General features: G+C 33.3%; 2 protein-coding genes across 7 annotated transcripts in view; one reads left to right on the top strand and one right to left on the bottom strand.

The window, feature by feature from the left end:
• LOC140055996 (tRNA endonuclease ANKZF1-like) overlaps positions 1–21,948 on the bottom strand; it is a 344,549-nt gene that overhangs the window by 276,136 nt on the left and 46,465 nt on the right. The window lies entirely within an intron of this gene.
• The window catches only part of LOC140055646 (SWI/SNF-related matrix-associated actin-dependent regulator of chromatin subfamily D member 1-like), a 125,759-nt gene that overhangs the window by 100,811 nt on the left and 3,000 nt on the right, over positions 1–21,948 (top strand). For all 6 annotated transcript variants that reach the window (XM_072101042.1, XM_072101010.1, XM_072101002.1 and 3 more), the window contains 5 exons: positions 2,738–2,839; positions 13,301–13,462; positions 17,146–17,298; positions 17,982–18,062; positions 19,117–19,239. In XM_072101042.1, coding sequence (XP_071957143.1) covers positions 2,738–2,839; positions 13,301–13,462; positions 17,146–17,298; positions 17,982–18,062; positions 19,117–19,239 — 621 coding nt within the window. The remainder of the gene's footprint in view (positions 1–2,737; positions 2,840–13,300; positions 13,463–17,145; positions 17,299–17,981; positions 18,063–19,116; positions 19,240–21,948) is intronic.

The following is a 21,948-nucleotide window of genomic DNA, read 5'->3' as shown; positions in this document are numbered from 1 at the left end:
TCGCAAAGGGATTCCATACTTTCTTTCTGGCAAGAAAAGTTGATAAAAAACGACAATCGACAGCAGTACACACACCAAAATTAAGACTCATGTACCCAACACACGCTCACAGCAGTAGTACACCATGCCAGAGAGAGTTACAAAACATGCAGATAGGTCATAACGCATGCGTAGTTGGTTGTTTAGCTATCAGCGAAATTCGTTCATTCCGACGAAATATGTCTCGATTTCCACCCAAATTACTGCGTCTCCGGTTGAAAAAATGATTTTTTTATTTTGGTATTACATATTTTAGTGCTATTTTAGTTTATTTCCATCAAAAAATATTTTAAAAACCGCCTTTAACAAACGTTCAATAACATTTAAATGGGTCGATTTATTTTAAAAACTGTATTTACTTATACGGTGATCATCCAAGCGTAGATTTCAAAGGACGTATCATACGTCACAGCCCGCTCAACATGGCGATTTTCAATTCGTGTAGGTAGTCGTAATAAACATCGAATTTCTTGTAAACCTGATTATTAAATATAGTCAATGTTGTTTATAATAGATTATATTATTTGTAAGTAATAGCCTGAGTGGCAAAAGAAGTCATGTTTGACCTTCCCTTTAAATAAAATTAATTTCAGTAGGTTTGATGAAAAACTTCCATAGTAAATTAACCCGGAAGCAGGTGTGGGTGGATCCATAATTTGTGGTTTACCAGGTTTCTAATAATTTTAGGCTAAATCATATTTTTCAGTAGTTTATTTGTCTTCATTTCCAGTCGTCCATAATTGGACTAATTTCTGTAGCAATTAAGGATGTTCAATAATATTGATTGTGAACCTTGTACCACCAACTTGCAAAAACCAAACAAAGGATCAGTTGACCAGATTAAGGAATGCTTACACAGTTCCTCTGATAACCATTCATCTCTTAGTATTTAACTTATTTTTGAGGTTTTTTAAAGGCAAATTACCAAGGATAATATAAGCAAATTCATTAAATACTCTAAAGATCATAAATGTGTGTGAACAGGCAGATGACTTTAGCAACCTATATTTGAGAACTAGGAAGATACCCAGTTTAGGGCGTTCCTTCCCGGAGAAAGTTCAAGGTACAAAACTTCCTCCTACAATTTGAATGCGTGCAATAGCAAAAATGTGTATGGACAATTTCCAAAATCTCTCTCTAATGCTCTGTCTACACTATCAAACTAGTTTGACAGAAAGATGTATGATGTGCCCATATGGACACAATGATGTCACATCACTACCTTATTTTTCACACTAGCTTAATAGTTTAGCAGACAGCTTTATAAGTACCTTACTATAGGTTTAGTGTGTCCATGGGTTATTGAATCAAGCACAAATTGTTAACTATTCTAGTTATTCACATAAGATAACAAAATTAATAGTGGTTTATCATAATATGATAGTACACTGTCATTTTTTTTTTCCAATATTCGGTAATCTTAGATTACAGTACCTGGGAAATGTTCCTGTTGTAAATCACATCTCATATTCTTAATGAAAACATTCAAAAAATGCATGGGCTAAATAAAATATCACATTGTCAAATAACAATTTCCGCTTTAATGTATCAAACATACACTACAACAATGAATCAGCCTCCCATCTTCTATCATATCATTAAATTATACTTGATATTTTTATTGACAAGAATGTGATTTATATATTTTCTTAATTGTTGAATTGAATATGAAAACAAATTATCAAAATTCTTGACATTCTCATTTCTCAAGGTTATATACCATTACATCCTCAACAGGTGCTTGGTGTAAGAAGTTCAAGATTGATTTTTTTTTTGATAGGATGTTTCTAGGCCCATATAATTCCAAATGTTTGTTGTAGTTTGTACTACTAAGGTATGGTACAGGTGGTTAGTATGGTTATCTGGTTGACCGATAGGTTCAAGGCCCAGCTAACACTAGAAGATAATTTTTAAATCAATCAACTTGTTTTTTTATATTATTTTTACCATTATATAATCCTTTTTAGGAACGTTTTTCGAAAATATTTAATAGACCTATTTTTATTGCTCTATTTCATGGTTTTGCCATCAATTTAATCTTAAAATGTTAAATTTAGCATCGTATCGGTTTCAGAAATTGCATTTTTGGAGGATATTTAGAACTACTTTTGTTATTTCTCTATCTTTATTTTGACATTGATGGCTCTGGAACAGTTTTAAGTGACACTCATAGATCCTTTGAGAAACAATAGATTATCTCTTTGTCAGTGTCTTTTCTAAATCCAAAAATATTTGTGTGTTGGGTGTTCGTTTAGCCTTCTGTCTGCCATTGCCCCAGCAAAGTCTTCTTTAGAATGCTGGTGTCCGTCTCCAATGTATCAAGACATTTTAGTGTTGGTCTTTCCTGGTTTTGCTAGCCCATGTTTGGGTTGTCATAGTGGAACATCTGACTACTTCTTCTTTGCTATGAAAACAATGCCCTGCAATTTACATTCTTCGTTTCAGAGGATTCTTTGGTATAGCCAAATAGCCATATAATATTTCATTACTGCCTCTTTGCTGCCTCTTTGCTATGAAAACAATGCCCTGCAATTTACATTCTTCGTTTCAGAGGATTCTTTGGTATGGCCAAATAGCCAAATATCCAAATAGCCATATAATATTTCATTACTGCCTCTTTGCTGCCATGAGATGTCTATTGTAGTCTGTGTAGCATCTTTTCAGCATCACTTTACAATTTCTGTTTTTTCTTCTTTAGTGGCATCGAACCCAGACCACTACTGAGACAGATGGATTTCAAGTGAAAAGACCAGGAGACCAGAATGTAAAGTGTACATTACTGCTGCTGCTTGATCACCAGGTAAAAAAATGTATAAACATTTAGCATGGACATTATTCCATGTGAATTATTCCTTGGGAATTATTCCTTGGGAATTATTCCTTGGGAATTATTCCCTGGGAATTATTCCTTGTGAATTATTCGTTGGGAATTATTCCCTGGGAATTAGTCCATGTGAATTATTCATTGGGAATTATTCCATGGGAATTATTCCATGGGAATTAGTCCATGTGAATTATTCATTGGGAATTATTCCTTGGGATTATTCCCTGGGAATTAGTCCATGGGAATTATTCATTGGGAATTATTCCTTGAGAATTATTCCATGTGAATTATTCATTGGGAATTATTCCTTGGGAATTATTCCATGGGAATTATTCATTGGGAATTAGTCCATGGGAATTATTTTTTGGGAATCATTCCTTGAGAATTTTTCCTTTAGAATTATACCATTTGAATTATTCCATGGTAATAATGCTATGGGAATTAGTCTATGAGAACATTCCATGGGAATTATTCTATATGAATTATTCCCTGTGATTGATTCTATTTGAATTATTCCTAGGAAATTATTCCATGGAAATTATTGAAAATTTCTGCAAATTGGTTCTCCCAAATAACCAATAGAAAAAGTTTGGTCAAGACAATTGTAGTCCCAGCATCATCAGTTAAATAACACTCCAATACCAGTTATGTGTTTTTAACATTAACAAGGTTTATTTGTCGGTTTGTCTATTAGCAAGATTACTTCAAAATTACTTTTTCAACCAAACTATAGATAGACTTTACCTAAGTCCACAGAACATTTTCCTTTGGATGTTTTGTATGCACAATATAGTTACATGATCAATTAAAAAAAAATCACGCTTTTAGTTATCTTAACATCATAAATACAGCATATTTAGCGCTCACAAATTTCAGGTCATATCATCATACGAGATCTGCTCTTGTTTTTATTTATGTGTTGATTTGTATTTTGTCCCATTTCTGCTGCCAATAAAAAATCTAGTAATTTATTCACACATTATTTAATCAGTTTATTTACTCGCATCAAAAACAGGCTCAATCTTATTCCTAAATTTTGAATTCATAAATCAACATTTTACCTGATTTATTGTCAGAATTTTGCCCCAGAAAAAAGATCGCAGTTTACCATCAATCAAACAAGACTATAACTAAAACGAAACATTTTAGTGTGCCCCTATTTTTTTATAAAATTATACAAATATTAAAATGTATACTCTGGAATGTTCTTTCATCAATAGGATCATAAGTAGTTAAGTACTGTCAACTCGCCCATGCATGTAATTTTGCTAGGTTTGAATATCCACCTTTAAAAGCCTAAAGCTGGAGGTTTACGACCTTCCTTCTAGCCCAGCTTATTTTAAAACCTTTTACCTAGCCCAGCTTATTTAAAAACCTTCTACCTAGCCGAGCTTATTTTAAAACCTTCCACCCATCCTAGCTTATTTCAAGACTTTCCATCTAGCATAACGGTTATTTTAAGGCTGTCCACCCAGCCTACAGCTTAAATATTTGAATGCCTTCTATCCAGCCTAATTTCAATACACCATCCACACACACCACACAACAATAGGATATCTGTAATCCACACAACACCCATACTTGTTGACAGCCACCCCTAGCTACATCCCGACCACCCCAGATAGGTTTGATTTCTAAATATAATTGCATATAGTCGGGAAGAATTTCAAAATTCTTCCCGAGTGAGAAGGGAGTAGTGTCTGTGAGAGTACTATGTGAGCTTTCATAAAGCCAAATGTAACAAATTAAATTCAGATTATTTGTATTGGAAATCTTCTCTGGGTGTGTCTCCTCAATCTGATGAATGATCACTATGTATGACCACTATACATGATAACTATACATGATTATTATATTTATCACTATATATGATTACTTATACATAATCACTATGCATGATCACTATGTATGATCTCTATGTATGATCACTATGCATGATTAGACAAAATAAGCATTATAATGAGATGATTGGAGGAAGAGATGGAAATGGACTGGCTAAACATAACATATCCTGCAACAGATCTCAGTGTGTGTACCTTTAATTACCCATAACAGTACAATTACAGCCCTTGTCAATTGAGGTTACAGTTCAACCTAATTGATGGGTGAAGGCTGCCCCCGTGGTTTTAATGTCTTTTTACAACACGATTATTTGTTGTTTATAATTAATAATCGGTGTAATTTTAGGAGCGTATGATATGGAATTAGGAAATAAATGTGAAACGGAAATTTGTTAATAAGGTGGAATACTATAGTAAATTTATTACCATAGTAAAATTTATGGTATTTGTAATTTTACATAAAAAATTTTAATCAGAATAATGAAGTGATTATTTTCATCATATTAGTTTACGTTATATTATAATTAACAATGTTAAAAAGCTACTTAATCATGTAAATTTTGCTTTTTAATTTTAGGGCGAAGGAGTGGTAGAGATGCAATCTGTGTTTTCAATATATATCTGCACTAGTACGCGCCACCACAGGGTTCCGCCCCCCCCCCCCCACCCCCGGCCGGCTCTCTCCTCTCCCCTGTCAAATTAAAATATGACGCCCTCTGTAGAGTAGAAAGTAGAACTTTTTTTGATTTGATTGAATTTTTACTGTCACATCTTGATATTAATTGTGAAATTATTTTATTATTATGTTATGTTACCATATTACATTAAAAAAAATAATGCGTCCCTCGAATAAAAGCCTACCTCAAGTAAACAACCCCCAAAAAACCGTCCCAAACAATAAACGTGAATAAATAACAGTATATAGTGCTGCTTTACACCTCATTACACTGGTTCTTTTAGAGTGAGTGAGTTGTTGAAATCGCACCTGCTACACCGACATCAAAGTTTTTTTTAAAATACCTTACATAATATTCATTAATTGTAACCATGTTTTCGTTAAGTGTTCGTTAAGTTAATGTAATCACAGGAAACGTGTCGTTAAATCGGCGCATTTCTTCCCTTCGTTTCTGTTTAACCACTTAATGTGATGTACACCAATAACGATAGTTATCTTGTTGAATGAGGTCAGACGACTGGTATTGCGGTCACACCATTTCATCAATATACCGCCTTCTTCTGATTAATTTTGATTTGTACACTGTATAACGTCTCCGCCGGGGGAATTATTTTGGCGCCATGCTTACAATTCTTGATCATTTGTTGAGGAACTGTGTGGTAAAAGCTACAAGTTTCGGAAGTATTGCATAAGACAAAGTAGATTGTATGACAAGCAAAATGATTCCGTTTCGATTTTTTATTTTTTTATTTCATCAGATCACTATTTTGACTCACTGACAGAGAATGTACAAATTCACTGATTTTCCTAAATTGGTATGTTCTAGTTTTTTAAATGGATAAACCTTATCCTGTGTGTTTTCTCAAATAATCTTGGCTTGCAACAATTTTTTCAATGATCGCTGACGCAATTGAAATCAACTTTAAATGACAGAACAAGTATTAAGTGGTTTTTGAATAGGGGGGAGATTATTGACGTTTTCTCTAGGGGTTATAATAGACAATGGTAAATGTGTATCACAGGATAAAATTAGAATTATCTCCCTCCTATATCTAACAGTTGCCAAGTGACTATTTGTGATGCCACACTTACAACCCTCACACTATATGCCAATCTTAAATTGTGAACTAGGTCAGGACATAATGTACTCTTTTGATTTCTCTCCAAAATAACATCCTCATATATGTTTATGTTATTTAAAGATATATTGTCCCCATGAAATTTTTTTTTTTTATGTTTTTGTTAAATATGCCATTTTAAACGTCACATAATAAAAGTTTTTTTTTCCAAAAATTGGATTGGGAAAAACAATTATTTACCTGAAAAAACTGCAATTTAATGCCAAAATTAGTCAAAATGGGTTTTAGATGGAATCTGCAAATTAATTGAATAAAATTTACTTTCAAATGGTACAATAATTTGTACCATTTTGGAAAGACTCTGGAGCGTGTAGTGACATCACGCATTACTCCATATCTTCAAAAGCATAATTTAAATGAGAATTACCAGTCGGCATATCGTGCATGTCATAGCACGGAGAGTTCCCTTTTAAAGGTACAGAATGATTTGTTACAAGGAATGAATGATGGGAAAATAACGCTATTGGTGTTGTTGGATTTGTCAGCAGCGTTTGATACAGTTGATCACCAAAGACTGATAACCCGTCTGAGAAATCGCATTGGCATAAATGGTGTTGCTCTTAACTGGTTCCAGTCATATCTTACATGAAGACGTCAGCTAGTCTGTATCAATGATGCATTCTCAGATGAAGCTTGCCTGGAATATGGTGTACCACAGGGGTCAGTAATTGGGCCTGGCCAGTTTTCCATTTATACGCTTCCCCTTGGTGACATTATTCGCAAACACAGTCTACATTTCCATTTCTATGCAGATGATACACAGATTTATGTGTCAGTAAATCCAGTGCAAAGGGATGTTGCTGCAGCAATCAGTAAGATGGAAGCCTGTATAGAAGATGTTCGCAATTGGATGACAACAAATTACCTAAAGTTGAATGATGGAAAGACAGAGTTTATTATCGTCGGGTCTAAATGTAACATCTCCAAAATCAACATCACACATATCAGAATCGGAAACTCTAACATCGCTCCCTCATCGGTGGTCCGGAATCTGGGAATCATGCTGGATAGTAATCTCACTATGGAAGCACAAATAACAACTGTATCCAAAGCAGCATGCATATCGATTAGGAACCTTGGTCGTATTCGCAGTAATCTTAACAAGAAAACAGCTGAATTGATTGTACACTCATTTGTCACTTCTAAAATTGACATTGGTAATGCCTTGTTGTTTGGCATACCAAAATCTCAAATACAACATTTGCAGCGCTTGCAAAATATGGCAGCTAGAATTGTAACTTATACAAAATCAAACGCTCACATAACTCCTGTCCTGATGGATTTGCACTGGTTGCCTGTTCAACAACGTATTAAGTACAAACTTGCGTTGTTTGTATTCAAGATCCTAAATGACAGTGCTCCTGCTTATTTATCTGACCTTGTGGATCGTTACGAATCATCCCGCAGAGGCCTACGATCATTGTCACAAAACCTTCTTCAAGAGCGTAGAGCGAAAAATCAGTGGGGTCAGAGATCTTTTTACGTTGCGGCCGCAAGTGTATGGAACAGCTTACCAGCAACAGTTAAATGCTCAACTAGTCTAAACAGTTTCAAGACCAACCTAAAGACGTCGCTATTCGCTGATGTTCTCGCACGTTGTTAATGCACAAAGCGCCATGAGCGCCACATGGGTGGAGAATACCGGCGCTATATAAGTTTTCATTTATTATTATTAATAGTAAAGGAATATGGAATAGGGAAAATGGTTTTTTTTCAAGTCAACTTAGCCAATCTTTCAACTTATAAAAATATGCTCCCCATCCTAATCATAAACATTAATTATTATATATTATTTTACTTTTAGTTTGGTGTTATTTTTACACCCACAGACATCCCTTCGCGATGTCTCTTATTCGTAATTTTTAAAAGTTTATTGTAGTACAGAATGTGAAGAAATTGTTAATTAAGTTTTTCTGCCGATGACCTTGATTACGATAAAAAGTTTAAGAAAATGCTTTTGTTGCGATAGAATTGATTTGTTCATTCATGCATTTGTGATGCACACCACCCTCATTAAGGTGAGTGAGAACAACAACCAGGAAATACTTAGCTACGAATTTGGATAAATTGTTTGAAAAACTAAAACGAATGACTGCGCAGCATTCAGGGAATTGTCCGCAGGAGTAATCAGGCAACGACCACTGCTGGGATCATGACCTCCTGTTACCATTGTCCGAAAAAGTATATTAACACTTTAGCTTCACGCTCCAACTAGGATCACATGACTCAAGGTTAAGCCAGGTTACTGTACTTTAATTAAAAGTCAAAGTATTCTAAATTTCCCCACACTTAAAATTTTGAAATTACATTTTCCCCACTTAAAATTATGATTAAAAGATACACCATACCCTCCATGGTTCTACTAATAACAAGTAGAAGACAAATTTCCAGAAGAAACGAGCAAAGTTTATTCAATGTGCTTGTTGTATAATATTTATATTTTTCTATATATATATGCATATTTGTTTGTTTTTTTATCAGACTGTTTCTGAATGGTCTTCTAGAATTGTCAATCTCAAATTAATTCTCTATTGGTACTCTTTGATCTTCCTGGTAACTACTACTTCTCCACAATTCTCCATACTATTTCTTCTTCCTCACACACTCTTTCTTCACCCTCACACATCATACTATTTCTTCTTCCTCACACACTTTTCTTCACCCTCACACACCAAACTATTTCTTCTCTGCCAAACTCTTCTCCCTCACACACTCTTTCTTCACCCTCACACACCATACTATTTCTTCTCTGCCAAACTCTTCTCCTTCACAAACTCTTTCTTCTCTGCCACACTCTTCTCCCTCACATACTATTTCTTCTCAGCCACACTCTTCTCTGCCACACTCTTTCTTCTCACTCAGACACTTTTTCTTCTCTGACAGACTCTTTCTTCTCCCTCACATACTATTTCTTCCCTGCCACACTCTTTCTTCTCTGCCACACTCTTCCTTCTTCCTCACATACTATTTATTCTCTGCCACACTCTTTCTTCTCTGCCACACTCTTTCTTATCCCTTACACACTATTTCTTCTCTGCCACACTCTTTCTTCTCTGCCAAACTTTCTTCTCCCTCACATACTATTTCTTTCTTCTCCCTCGCACACTCTTTGTTCTTCCTTTACATACTATTTCTTCTCAGCCACACTCTTTCTTCTCCCTCACATACTATCTCTTTCTTCTCCCTCGCACACTCTTTGTTCTTCCTTTACATACTATTTCTTCTCTGCCACACTCTTTCTTCTCCCTCACATACTATCTCTTTCTTCTCCCTCGCACACTCTTTGTTCTTCCTTTACATACTATTTCTTCTCTGCCACACTCTTTCTTCTCCCTCACATACTATCTCTTTCTTCTTCCTTGTACACTCTTTGTTCTTCCTTTACATACTATTTCTTCTCTGCCACACTCTTTCTTCTCCCTCTGCCACACTCTTTCTTCTCCCTCGAACACTCTTTCTTCTCCCTCCCATACTATTTCTTCTCTACCACACTCTTTCTTCTCTTCTTCTCTGCCACATTCTTCCTTCTCCCTCGCACACTCTTTCTTCTCTGCCACACTCTTTCTTCTCCCTCACATACTCTTTTTTCTCCCTCGCACACTCTTTCTTCTCTGCCACACTTTTTCTTCTCCCTTGCACACTCTTTCTTCTCCCTCACATACTCTTTCTTCTCCCTGCCACACTCTTTCTTCTCCCTCCCATACTATTTCTTCTCTGCCACACTCTTTCTTCTAACTGCATAAAGTATATTTAACATATTCCCTTGTGTGTGTCATGCACTCATTATTTGGATGATAATAACTCGCTTAACACTCTTTGAGGTATGTAGTTAAATTTTGGTTCACATCATTTTTCATGTTTCATTTTCCTTTTTAAAAATATTTTAAATTAAAGTCATAAAGAATTTATAATAGACCAAATTGATATATCACAAATTGATATATCACAAATTTATTATTTTTTCTTTATTCTTTTTACAAATCAAAGAGTTCTCGAGTATATCACCCCATAATTTAGAAGGAAAGAGAAATATGCAAAACTTTGCTAAATTTATTTTTTACTACAATATGTGTATATAATCTCCCTCCCTAATCTTCAGCAAATTTTGTACATAAGCCCCATGGGATTACAATTGAAACTAGACAACTTGAAAACACTAATAAACAAGTAAAAATATTTTTTTTTTATTTGAAAAATAAGAAATCGTTTCCTAGTATATGTTCAGATTTTGAGGTTTGAAGCCTGGTGTGTAGACAGATAAAAACCTGAGTTGGTCAAGGATTTTGGCACGTTTTGTATTTAGGTTGTGTATACACGCACAACAGAGACTACTAACTAATCTTCAACTTATCTGTGTAGAACTAGTTTTATTCATTGTCAACAAAATGTATGTCGAAAGTTAAAATTCATTGCACTTTTTCAAATCTCTTTTTGGTGCTAAATAATATAATAATAATAATGCTCTTGACATTTCGAAGGTAACATTTATAGGCTCATTGAGAGTCAAGGTAATAAAAGCAAAGCCATTATAATAAAAAAAATTCATGCTGCTGATTTATATAAAAAATAATTTTGCATGATTCAAGGTCAAGATACTTGTAAAATTTGGTTGAAATGACTTTTAAATGGGACAAAATATTATGTTTATTTGTTAGCTTGTTATAACAGGTGTTGTGTCTGTAACCATATTATTGTTGTAATATATTATAATTATTATTTTTTTAAATTATTAAATTTTATTGGTAGAAACACTTTGTTTAATATTGGTATGATTTATAAATAATATTATACAAAATTAAACTCTTGTGGTTATCTGTATGTGGGTTGGCTAAACACATACCTGTATGGAATTTAGAATTAGACAAATCTAAAATTATTTTTTTTTATACCATCCTTTTACATTTGATTAATTGAATATGTTTAATTTAAACAATTTCATGATAATGAATTTGAACAGTAAAATAAAAGTTAGTCATAGTTTTGAGGTTGTGAGGGCAGCAGACAGAATTGCAATATTTAATGTTTACAAAAATAGACAAATTATCAATAATAATTGTTGTAAAAGTGATAGGTTTATTGGGAATGCTGATTGTTTTTTATTAGCTTTCAAGATGCAAAATTTTTACGTTCGTTCCGGTCATCTTTATATTTAGGAGCCTCAATCTCAGATCATTAAAATATAATAATGTCGGCAAGTCTTTGAAGTTTATTTATTGCTCTTCATGCGAATGGCAGATGAAAAGTTCCGGTTAGGTTGAAGGGTCAATTTCTCAAAGCTGATTTTTGTTACCTAGATATGCGATTTATTATTTCTTTTAATATATTAAGCATAATATTAAAATTTTTGCTTATAAAAAAGTCCGACAGTCAGAAAGACATTATATTTTACCATTAATTGTCTTCATGATAATAATAGGCTTCCGGTTAACTGTTTTAAAACTATTTTTGTGGTTTTATAAGGTAAACTATTTTGTTTCAGTTGGTCAAAGTGAATAACTAGTATTATGTGACAGTAAAATGGCATATTCAACGAAAACATTTTTTAAAATTATTTTTCAGAAGATACTAATTTATAATAATAAAACTTGTATTGAAAATTCTTTTATATTAAATTTTAGGGTCAAATCATGTTTTAAAAAGTAAAGTGTTTATTTTATTTCTAATTTTATTCCAAATCTGGGTTTTTAGTAACAAATTATTGAAGTCAAAATCAGTATTTATTCATAGTCCGTTTATAATAATATACATTATATAAAATCGTTTGTACATTATCCAAAAACGTAATTTAATGTCTATTCTCTAAAACTCGGCCACTGCTAAAAGACACTACTCTCGTACCAGTCACTCATTAGGAGTTACTGTTATAGAAACAACCGTCAGCTGTTGGCCAACTCGAACTACTTTCCAAAGCGGTCTCTTCGCACAGCTAGGGTCAGTCATCTGGCCATGCCCTTCAAAAAGTGCGAGAAAATTAAAGCCTGGGTTTCGTTGGTGATTACGCAGACTACATAAATTATGTATTATTATTGCGGTAATGTGTTATGGCCATTAACCTCTGTCAGGCAGCATTATATTTTGTGTCAGGATATTTTAACAAATGCTGTTTTAATTTTTTATTTATTATCAGAAAATATTGTGGTAAATTTAAATAATAACCATTTTATTTTGTTAAAGATGTATTGTCCCCCTGGAAAAATAATTGTTAAACATTTTTGTTGAATATGCCATTTTAATGTCACAATAACAGTTATCCACTTAGACAAAAAATTGGATTGAAAAAAATGTATTTACCTGAAAAAAATAGCTGTAATTTTAAGCAAAAACAGTACAATACATCTTCTAGGAGTTTTTGGCATTCATTATTTAGTAAACATTTTTAAAATTTGATGTTTGTGCAAGGCTAGTTTTTGCTTTTATATTTTTTTATTTCATACACATCCAATAGCAAGCAAGTCCAATCGTTCTTAAACTAAGTTTGGTTTGATGCTTTTAGCTTGGCTTCGACTAAATATGCAATCCAACACAAACGAGTTGACCAATGATAAGCTACTGTTCGAATAATCCATTGCTTGTGATTGGTCAAATCACTTTGCATTATGTCCATGCGTTGCGTCTTGTGGGAACCAAGCTTTAGGCAGTGAAGTTGTACATTCGTCACTAGGTCGGGATTGAACACCCTGAACCTTGAAATTGGAAGGCAACGACTCCACTCCTTAATTATTTGAATACATGATTACCATTACCATAATAATAATATAATTTTTAATTTTGATTCTTACAGCCGCCACAGTATAAACTGGATCCCCGACTTGCTCGTCTTCTAGGTGTTCATACTCAAACACGTGCCGTGATCATCAGCGCCCTCTGGCAATACATCAAGACTCATAAGTTACAAGATCCTCATGAGCGCGTCTTTATTAATTGTGATATGTATTTCAAGCAGGTAAGGGCTGCGAGCAAAATTACATCATTAAAATAAATTTCACAAATAATTTTTTTTTTTTCAAATTTGATTATATTTTTTATGGAATACTTAAAAACTCACAAAATATTGTATTGAAACAAAATATATAAAATATAAAAAGTCAGTTTAATCCTTCACCCTGACCTCGTTTAACATCTACTAAGTGAACAATAAAACATAAAAATATAAAATAGGTTGGGAACTTGTTAAAAGTCCGAAATGTGCGTCGCATAATGAAAATGGTGACAAGGTAAATTTGCGGTGATAAATCTGCATGATATTTCAATTTAAAATCACACCCATTAAATTTTAATTCATAATTATTATATTTTGTTGGTGTTGAAAACATGTAATAAAACTTGGCAGCTTAATTCTACGTGACTAAGGTAGTTATTTAACATCTCGGCATGTTTTTGAAAATGACTATTACAAAATTTTTATTAGGTAAATTCGGAACGACATCCAACCCCTTAACCACAGCAGACCAACCAATGGAGGTCATTTAGCCCATGTAAAAATTCAATTTCCATTCATATGGCCGATCATTTTATATATAAGATTTCGGGTCACGGGGATAATAAGAAACAGAAATAGGGTTTTTACAGTATATAACCACCTGCCCTGAAGAGAATTGCGACCGTGTTCGTCCGGTATGAGTTACACCACGGAAATTAAAATGGATGTCCAAAACGGTACAGTGTGTGAAACTTGGCCATCATTCAGCGGACCACAACCGATGGTTTGAGACTCATTTTTAGGACATGTACGTGAGTAAGTGTCCCGTCATTTCGGGCAAACAGATGCAAGGAATCAGTTTTTTTATTTATATCCGACCAATCACACTCGTAGAAGCAATTGTTTTACATCCATTGTGGATTAAAATTGTATTTTGTTGAAGCGTTTGTCGTATTTCAACATGATCTGACTGTCAAGTCGTGTTTCCTTATCGGCAAATAAATGTCCGATTCTGTTGTGAACAACCTGCCTAATAAGTTTTTAGGATATTGGTTATAAGAGAGCAAATTATGAAAGAAAACAAAAAACTAGGTCTCTCAATCAGTAAAAGAAAACTAAAAAAAGTTTAACGGAAATTATATAGAAAAACATTATTACATTTTTGTGTATATAATCAAACAAATTAAACATATGATGAAATAACCTTTTTTTAAATATTTGGATGAAAATGATAGAAAATTTTCAATATTATAGATCCTGTGTGTAATTGGTTAATAATCAGTAAAATATAATATAAAAACTAACTTAACTAAATTAGGTTTATCTATTTTTTCCTTATACTGATAAAACTTTTTAAAAAGAAAATAAGATTTAAAAAAAAAAAGAAAATACAGAAAAGCTTACTTATTGCCATTGTGGTCCTATTAATATTGTAATTGAAAAAAAAAAAAGAATAAATCTAATATTTAACATTTTGTTTTATATTTATTCATTAAGAGTTTTATGAAAGTTGTTCCTCAGGGATTATGAGTGGCCTTCTAGTCAAATCATGAAATAATAATTTATGAAATAATAAGTGACCAAATTAAAGAGAGACCCCTGAAATAAAATTGTTCCAGGGTGCTATATTTTTTCTAATATGGCCAAGTTTATTTATTTAAAAACAAATTCTTGATTCTGAATACGCCCTTTATGTTTTGGTTGGTATGTCCTAAAGGCGGACTGACCACTGCTTCTCAAACTTGACCTAAAAACTAATGGAATTATAAAATATAAGACCAACGTTGTATTTAATAAGCCACACCCATAAAATTTTTATAAAACAGATTGCTGAACTTGAAGGATATCCACACTCTGAAACTTCACCAAAAAAAAAAAAAAAATTATAAAATATTTTTAATACACTGACCGAATTTATACTTATTTTCCAAATGTGTCCAGTAGCCACGCCCATTCTTTACATTGTAAACCTTTTCCTAAAGACAGGTTACCATCAAGTATTGCCTCACTCTCTAAAACTTGACATCAAAATAAATAAATTGTTGATATATTTTGTCTAGACTGACCAAAATTTGTGTCCCGATTGTGAAGCCACGCCCATTATTTAAGGATATTGGCTTACTTTCTACAAAGTTGACCTAAACATTAATATATTTTTGATATATTTTGTCTGGACTGACCAAAATTTGATGTGTTTTTCAAATGTGTCCTGATTGTGAAGCCACGCCCATCATTTATGTTACAATAAGCATTTTATGAAGACGGTTTTAAGAAGGATATCACCCACCCGCTTAAACTCGACCCAGAAAAGAATTAAATTTAAACAGAGTGATATATTTCGTCTAGACTGACCAAACAGTTTATTTTCAAATTCTAAATTATTGAGTTCAGTATTCACACCCATTTTTTTAAGGTTATAAATCTGTTTATTTTTATTAGCACCTCTTGTGATTTTTGTTAGCCAGTTACCCTTTCTATTATTAACCCAGAGGCAGCTCCCGCTCCCTTGTGATGCAGTTACCCCTTGGGATGCAGTTACCCCTTTTGATCCAGTTACCCCTTGTAATCCAGTTCCCCTTTGTGATCCAGCTCCCCTTTGTGATCCAGTTACCCCTTTGTGTTCCAGTTACCCCTGGTGATCCAGTTACCCCTGTTGATCCAGTAACCACTTGTGATTCATTAAAATAGTACACTATTTTTGTGACGAATGGTCTATTTTTAATGTATTTCACCATTGTACTTTGTCCATTCAAAATTCTATTAATAACAACTTTTGACCGTCCTGTCTACAACATATAATAAATGCCCAACAAACTTTCTTTATAATATAAATCTTTTACCGGTTAAAACAAAATACAACAAACCAATGCAAGTATTATAAAACTTAATCCCAGAAGGAATATTTAATACAACGAGAGCTGTATCATGTTTTATTGCTATTCAAAACATACTAACATGTTATTCCTAAATTCGTTCACACCTCGTATATCTGCACATTATACCACACTCGCATGAACATGTGATATATTTCCTGGTTTGTGAGATGGTATGGTAATGCTAACAAAAAATTGCAGAATCATTTTTTATTCTCGGTCACCCAGCTGTGATTTCATCTGACTCATATTGGTACTATGAAACTACAGTAGTAATCATGATTAAAAATAATGATTTTAAATCTACTAGTGTAAAGACTCATCTAAGTATTTGTGCTTTCTGCGTAATAAATAAGTCGGGTATAGATTCTAAGTTTATTTACACATTTTCTTCCGTGTATGGGACGCCACAATCACTTGCTATTTAGTCTTAAAACATCTACTGATCGTACATACTGTATATGGCAACCTTTGAAGATGAACAAATGTGATTCACCTCCAAAAAATATTTATCACCAAGACTGTGAAAGAAAAATGTGAAAGAAAAATCAATAAATCAAAAAATAACACATACTAGTAAAATTGAGACCAAGATATTTGAATCTCCCCGACTAAAATTTATTTATTTATTCAATTTTCTGCCATACACAATACAAAGAAGACAAGACAAGTATAAAAGACCAAACAGGTGCTAAACACTTATGCTAAACACCTATGCTAGTTGAGAATGTACTTGCATAATATACAGGTGACAAAACAACTTTAAAATTCTTTTATTACTATTTATATGTTTTCATGCAGTAATCTCTTATTTTTCATGACATTATTTCATAGATTTTTGAATGTTCTCGTTTGAAGTTCTCCGAGATTCCACAGCGATTACACGCTCTGCTGCACCCACCTGAACCAATCGTAATTCACCATACAATTCAGGTCGAAGGTTCAGACCAGAAGAAAACTGCGTGTTATGACATCGATGTCGAAGTGGTATGAATATATACTTATTATTTCTAAAATTTATTTAAATGGGGATATAATACCAACAAATCTTTGCAATAGCCTTATAGATTGATCATAATAATGAAAAACCAACATTTTGCATCGACTGATAAGGGTCAACATTCTGCTGCAGTTACTGCAGTACTATAACTACATTTTGTTTACCCTTTCATGTTTTCAATTAATATTCAGCAAGCTTTTTTGGGGGGGTAATAATACACATTCTTTATTATTCTTTACTGTGCAGTAAATAGTGTAGTTTTAATGCATTAACTGCAGTAGAATCATTTTTGGCATTATCTCTAATATTAGTATACACATATTTTTTGAGGGAATAACTACATATTTATCTTTTGTATTTTTTTAAATTTTAAATTAATAATATTTATACTTTAAAATAAAATAGAAACATGCAGTTTTCTCTCACAAGAAACCAATAATGTTCTTTAAAATTTAATTATATATATATATATATATATATATATATATTGCCATTATTGAATGAATAAATAAATGTTCTTGTAATGAAATGGTTCCAGATGAAAAAGGAACATTTTGGCCATGTGAAATAGACACATCAGTTTATAATTATACTGTATATCTTAATAATAATTAGATTTCAATTCATTTTTTTCCTAAATAATCATTATTATGCTTTTTTTTAATTTCAGGATGATACATTGAAAGATCAGATGAAATCGTTCTTATTGTCCACCGCCAGCCAACAAGACATCCAAGCTCTCGACAATAAGGTTTTTATTTATTTATATTCCGTGTTCACAAAATGTCCTAATTCGATAAATTTAGAATTAAAAGTATTCATTTGACATTTATCTATGTACTGCTAGGGCCATACTGCGTTGAAATACCGGTTCTCGTCAGATCACCGAAGTTAAGCAACGTTGGCCCCGGTTGCGTTCTGGATGGGAGACCGTCTAGAAATAGCGACGGGTGCTGTATATACACCAGAGAGTGATGGAGTAATGGTAATATCGGACTAGCATGGTGATAGACATGGGTTCGAGGTCATCTGTACCATACTAATTGCATCCTTAGGCAAGATGCTTTACTCTCATTGTCTCGTCCTTCGGATGGGATGTAAAGCCGTTGGTCCCGTATACTTTACAGTGCACGTTAAACTTGGTACACTATTCGAAAAGAGTAGGGGATCGTTTCCCGGTGTGCTGATCTGGTAGGTGCTGCACTGCTGGCTGCCGTGGGTTCGTAGAGGGCCTAATCCAAATTTCCTCAGTTTCCAGTTAAACTTGAGAACCAGTAATAATACATTTAACATTTAACAATACATTAGCTATACAAGTGGTATTACAAGTTATACAAAAAATAAACCCCAAAAAAATGTAGTGATCAGAAATTAAAATGTTTTGCGATAGCATTTGGTTAATGTTTTTCTGTTGACACTATTTGATTGAAATAAGGTTCTCGGCGTATAACTAAGGTAACATGAGAAGATCAATTTGTTTACAAAAAGGGCGAAGCCTGAATAAGACCATTAATAATCTTTTTAGAGGCATTAATCATTTTTCTAGAGGCATTAATATGATGAGAGTATCCCTGTGAACAACTTACTTCTCCTTTGTATAATAAATGATTAAAGATCTGTCTACACTATCAACTTTATGTGACAAAAGAATGTGATGTGCCCATATATGGACATGATGATGTCATATCACTATCATATTTGCACATATCACTGTTATATTTGGGCACATCACATTTTGTTTTGTCAAACTAGTTTGATAGTGTAGACAGAGCTTAATACATTGATGATTTAACTTTAATCTTTAGATTCATGAGACTGTTGAAACCATCAACCAGCTGAAGATCCAACGTGAGTTCATGCTTGGTTTTGCACGGGATCCTCAAGTGTTTATCAACGAATGGCTAGTCTCTCAGACCAGAGATCTAAAGGTACATAATTTTAGATCCCATTTACCTATACATTTGGGTCCTGACTGCTAATTGGCCGCTAATTGGCCACTCCTTGGCCGCTCCAGGATTTATCCAATCCAATCCTGTGTGTTTACACTTGCATTCCAAATGACGGCTCCAACAATTAATTTATTTCATTTTCCACTGCATGAGCTGGGCCAAAAGTAAAAGCAACTCCTGAACATACACTCAAGAGGCGGCCCAGGCCCGAGTCTGGACCAGGGCTTGACTAACTTTGTGGAATATTATCAATTGCTGGCCCAGGCCCGAATCAGAAGTGTAAAAGGGTCTTAGAAAGTCAGTTGTTGCAGCTTGTTGATCAGATTTACCAAAAAAAAAATCATCTTATCTTTGTTTTAAGTCAATTTTTCAACATAACCTAAGCAAATCATTTAATGAAAAATCTTTACATTCCATGAGAAAAAAAAAAGTTCGATATTAACTAGCTTTCTTAATGCCATCCTAGGTCTCTTGATCTTGAGATACCATATTGTGCTCTTGGCTTTAGTCCTTAATAAGACACTTTATTAATCATTGTTTACCCAGGTGTGTAAAGAGGTACTGGGAATAAAAATGCAATAGTATCCCATTTAGTTCACGCTACTGGAACACACATGATCCACATGGCTTGGCATGAAAAAATATGTAAAGTTTATGACTGCATGCTATTGTAGACAGGTATGCTTCGTGGGACTGAAACATAGTTTTTTAATCGAATCTATTCTCTACTGAGTTGATAACGGTCAATCCTTTCCTCACTTTTTAGTATGTTCTATGCAACGTACTGTCAAATGTATAGACTTAACAGCGGCTTGTAAACCTAGGACAGTCATGTTACAATTTTTCTGATACTAAGCAGGACATAAAATTGGAATTCTTATATGCAGTAGCATTTGGAGAATGAGATGACAAATTTTTATTTGAAATTGTTCCATACATGGGGTACTGTTAAAAGACACTTCCATCCCAGCTGTGCATTTCCTAGGCATTTTCTAGACCTGTGTTTAAAAGTGAACAATAAAAAATTGCCCTAGTTTTAGTGGCTAAAGGTATGTTGTTATTTTAATCCGATATGTAGGTCACTTTGTAATTAATTGAGGTGGGGTCACGGACATGAGCCTCGATTTTTGACATTCTGTTCTAATCTCGGACGTTTTCCAGAATACCCCTGTTGGACAAATTCGTCCAGTTGTTTACAAAAATGGAACGTTTTGAGAAACATGTACAATTCTAGGTATACTTTTGTGACTGTTACTTTACATTTGATTATTGTCACATAAGTAAATTCTCGCATGACAGAAAGGATTGTACAAATGTATCCCTGAGAAACCTGAGCCTAGTTCTTGATGAAAGGTTCTAAAATTCCCCAGATTCCAGGCAGGTTATAATTACTTTATAATATTTAATAATTGCTTACATAAAATGTGTGTGCAATAGTCTCCATTGAGAAATAATGGAGTGTTTTCACAGAATTGTATGCATTTATTGATTTCATAAATTGTTCAATCCATTGTCTAAACTTAATTCCAACACAGCAGCCACCCAAGAAACTAAATATGTACTGTTTTTCTTCCACCACCTCTCCTTAAATTTTGGACACCTGCCCCTAAATTCAAGTCAAACCCCTGAGCACTGAATATGGTAATAGTTATATAAAAAATAATTATGGAATTAAGTATGTCCTTTTTTGTAAAGAAGTTGACAGTATGTAAATGAAACATCACTAAAGCTATTTACCAATTGTGTATATATTTTTTTGGTTTAACATAAAGGTAATAATTTGCCAGTTAATATGTAAAAGCAACTAGAAACAAAAGAGCGTTGAAAAGTTTAATAGTGACAATAAGAGCCAATCTGTCCACATATTTGGGGTAAAGATAGTAATGATCTTGCTGCATCTTTTAATACTCATATCAATGTTTATTAAATATTAATAATATTTTGAGTTAGAAGAAGCAAGATCTAAAAAAAGTGGCAGTTACATAGGTTTCTAATCCATTCATTACAAGTTTCAGTTTTCATTTCCAATTACTATTTTCAATACAAACTAATTGTTATAAATTCTTTTAAATTACTTAGAATGTGCTCCACAATAGATTCATATCTATAAGGGGCATATAACATAACATACAAATCACATGCAACAACTTTAATCTTCCATTAAGTCCAATTTACACAGACGAGTAGTAACGGTAAATTGTTCGGAAACGAAAAATATAGAATCTATGTTATTTCTAATGACCATTTACACAAAACGCGAAGTGGACTGGCGATTGATCGGAAACATGCTTCTTTTCAGGTCATACTGTAGTTTCGTATAGCATAATTGTAGGACAGAATATAATATTTGACATCCAGGGAGGTAGCTTTATCAGTGATAAGCAGGAATGCACTCATGTATATCTTCATATATTTTATCAACATTTAGTAATGTTGTTATAGTTGTTGGCATATGCAATGTGATGTTTTTTTACAGTGAACTTTAAATTACATTTTATACCTGGTGCTACTTCTCCACATGCAAAAATATTTCCCCAGTATCGTAGGAAAATTCTGTAAATACAGCATCTCATTTGTATCATATGGCGTTCCTGTATCATGTAAGGTTAAGTTATTGTCTATGATAGTTGGTGATACATGTGAAACACATGTGATTTTCCTATGATCATGAAGAAATTTAGATACAGT

The sequence above is a fragment of the Antedon mediterranea genome, chromosome 1 (genome assembly GCF_964355755.1).
Source record: "Antedon mediterranea chromosome 1, ecAntMedi1.1, whole genome shotgun sequence".
Classification (NCBI taxonomy): domain Eukaryota; kingdom Metazoa; phylum Echinodermata; class Crinoidea; order Comatulida; family Antedonidae; genus Antedon; species Antedon mediterranea.
This window is presented reverse-complemented; position numbering and strand designations above follow the sequence as displayed.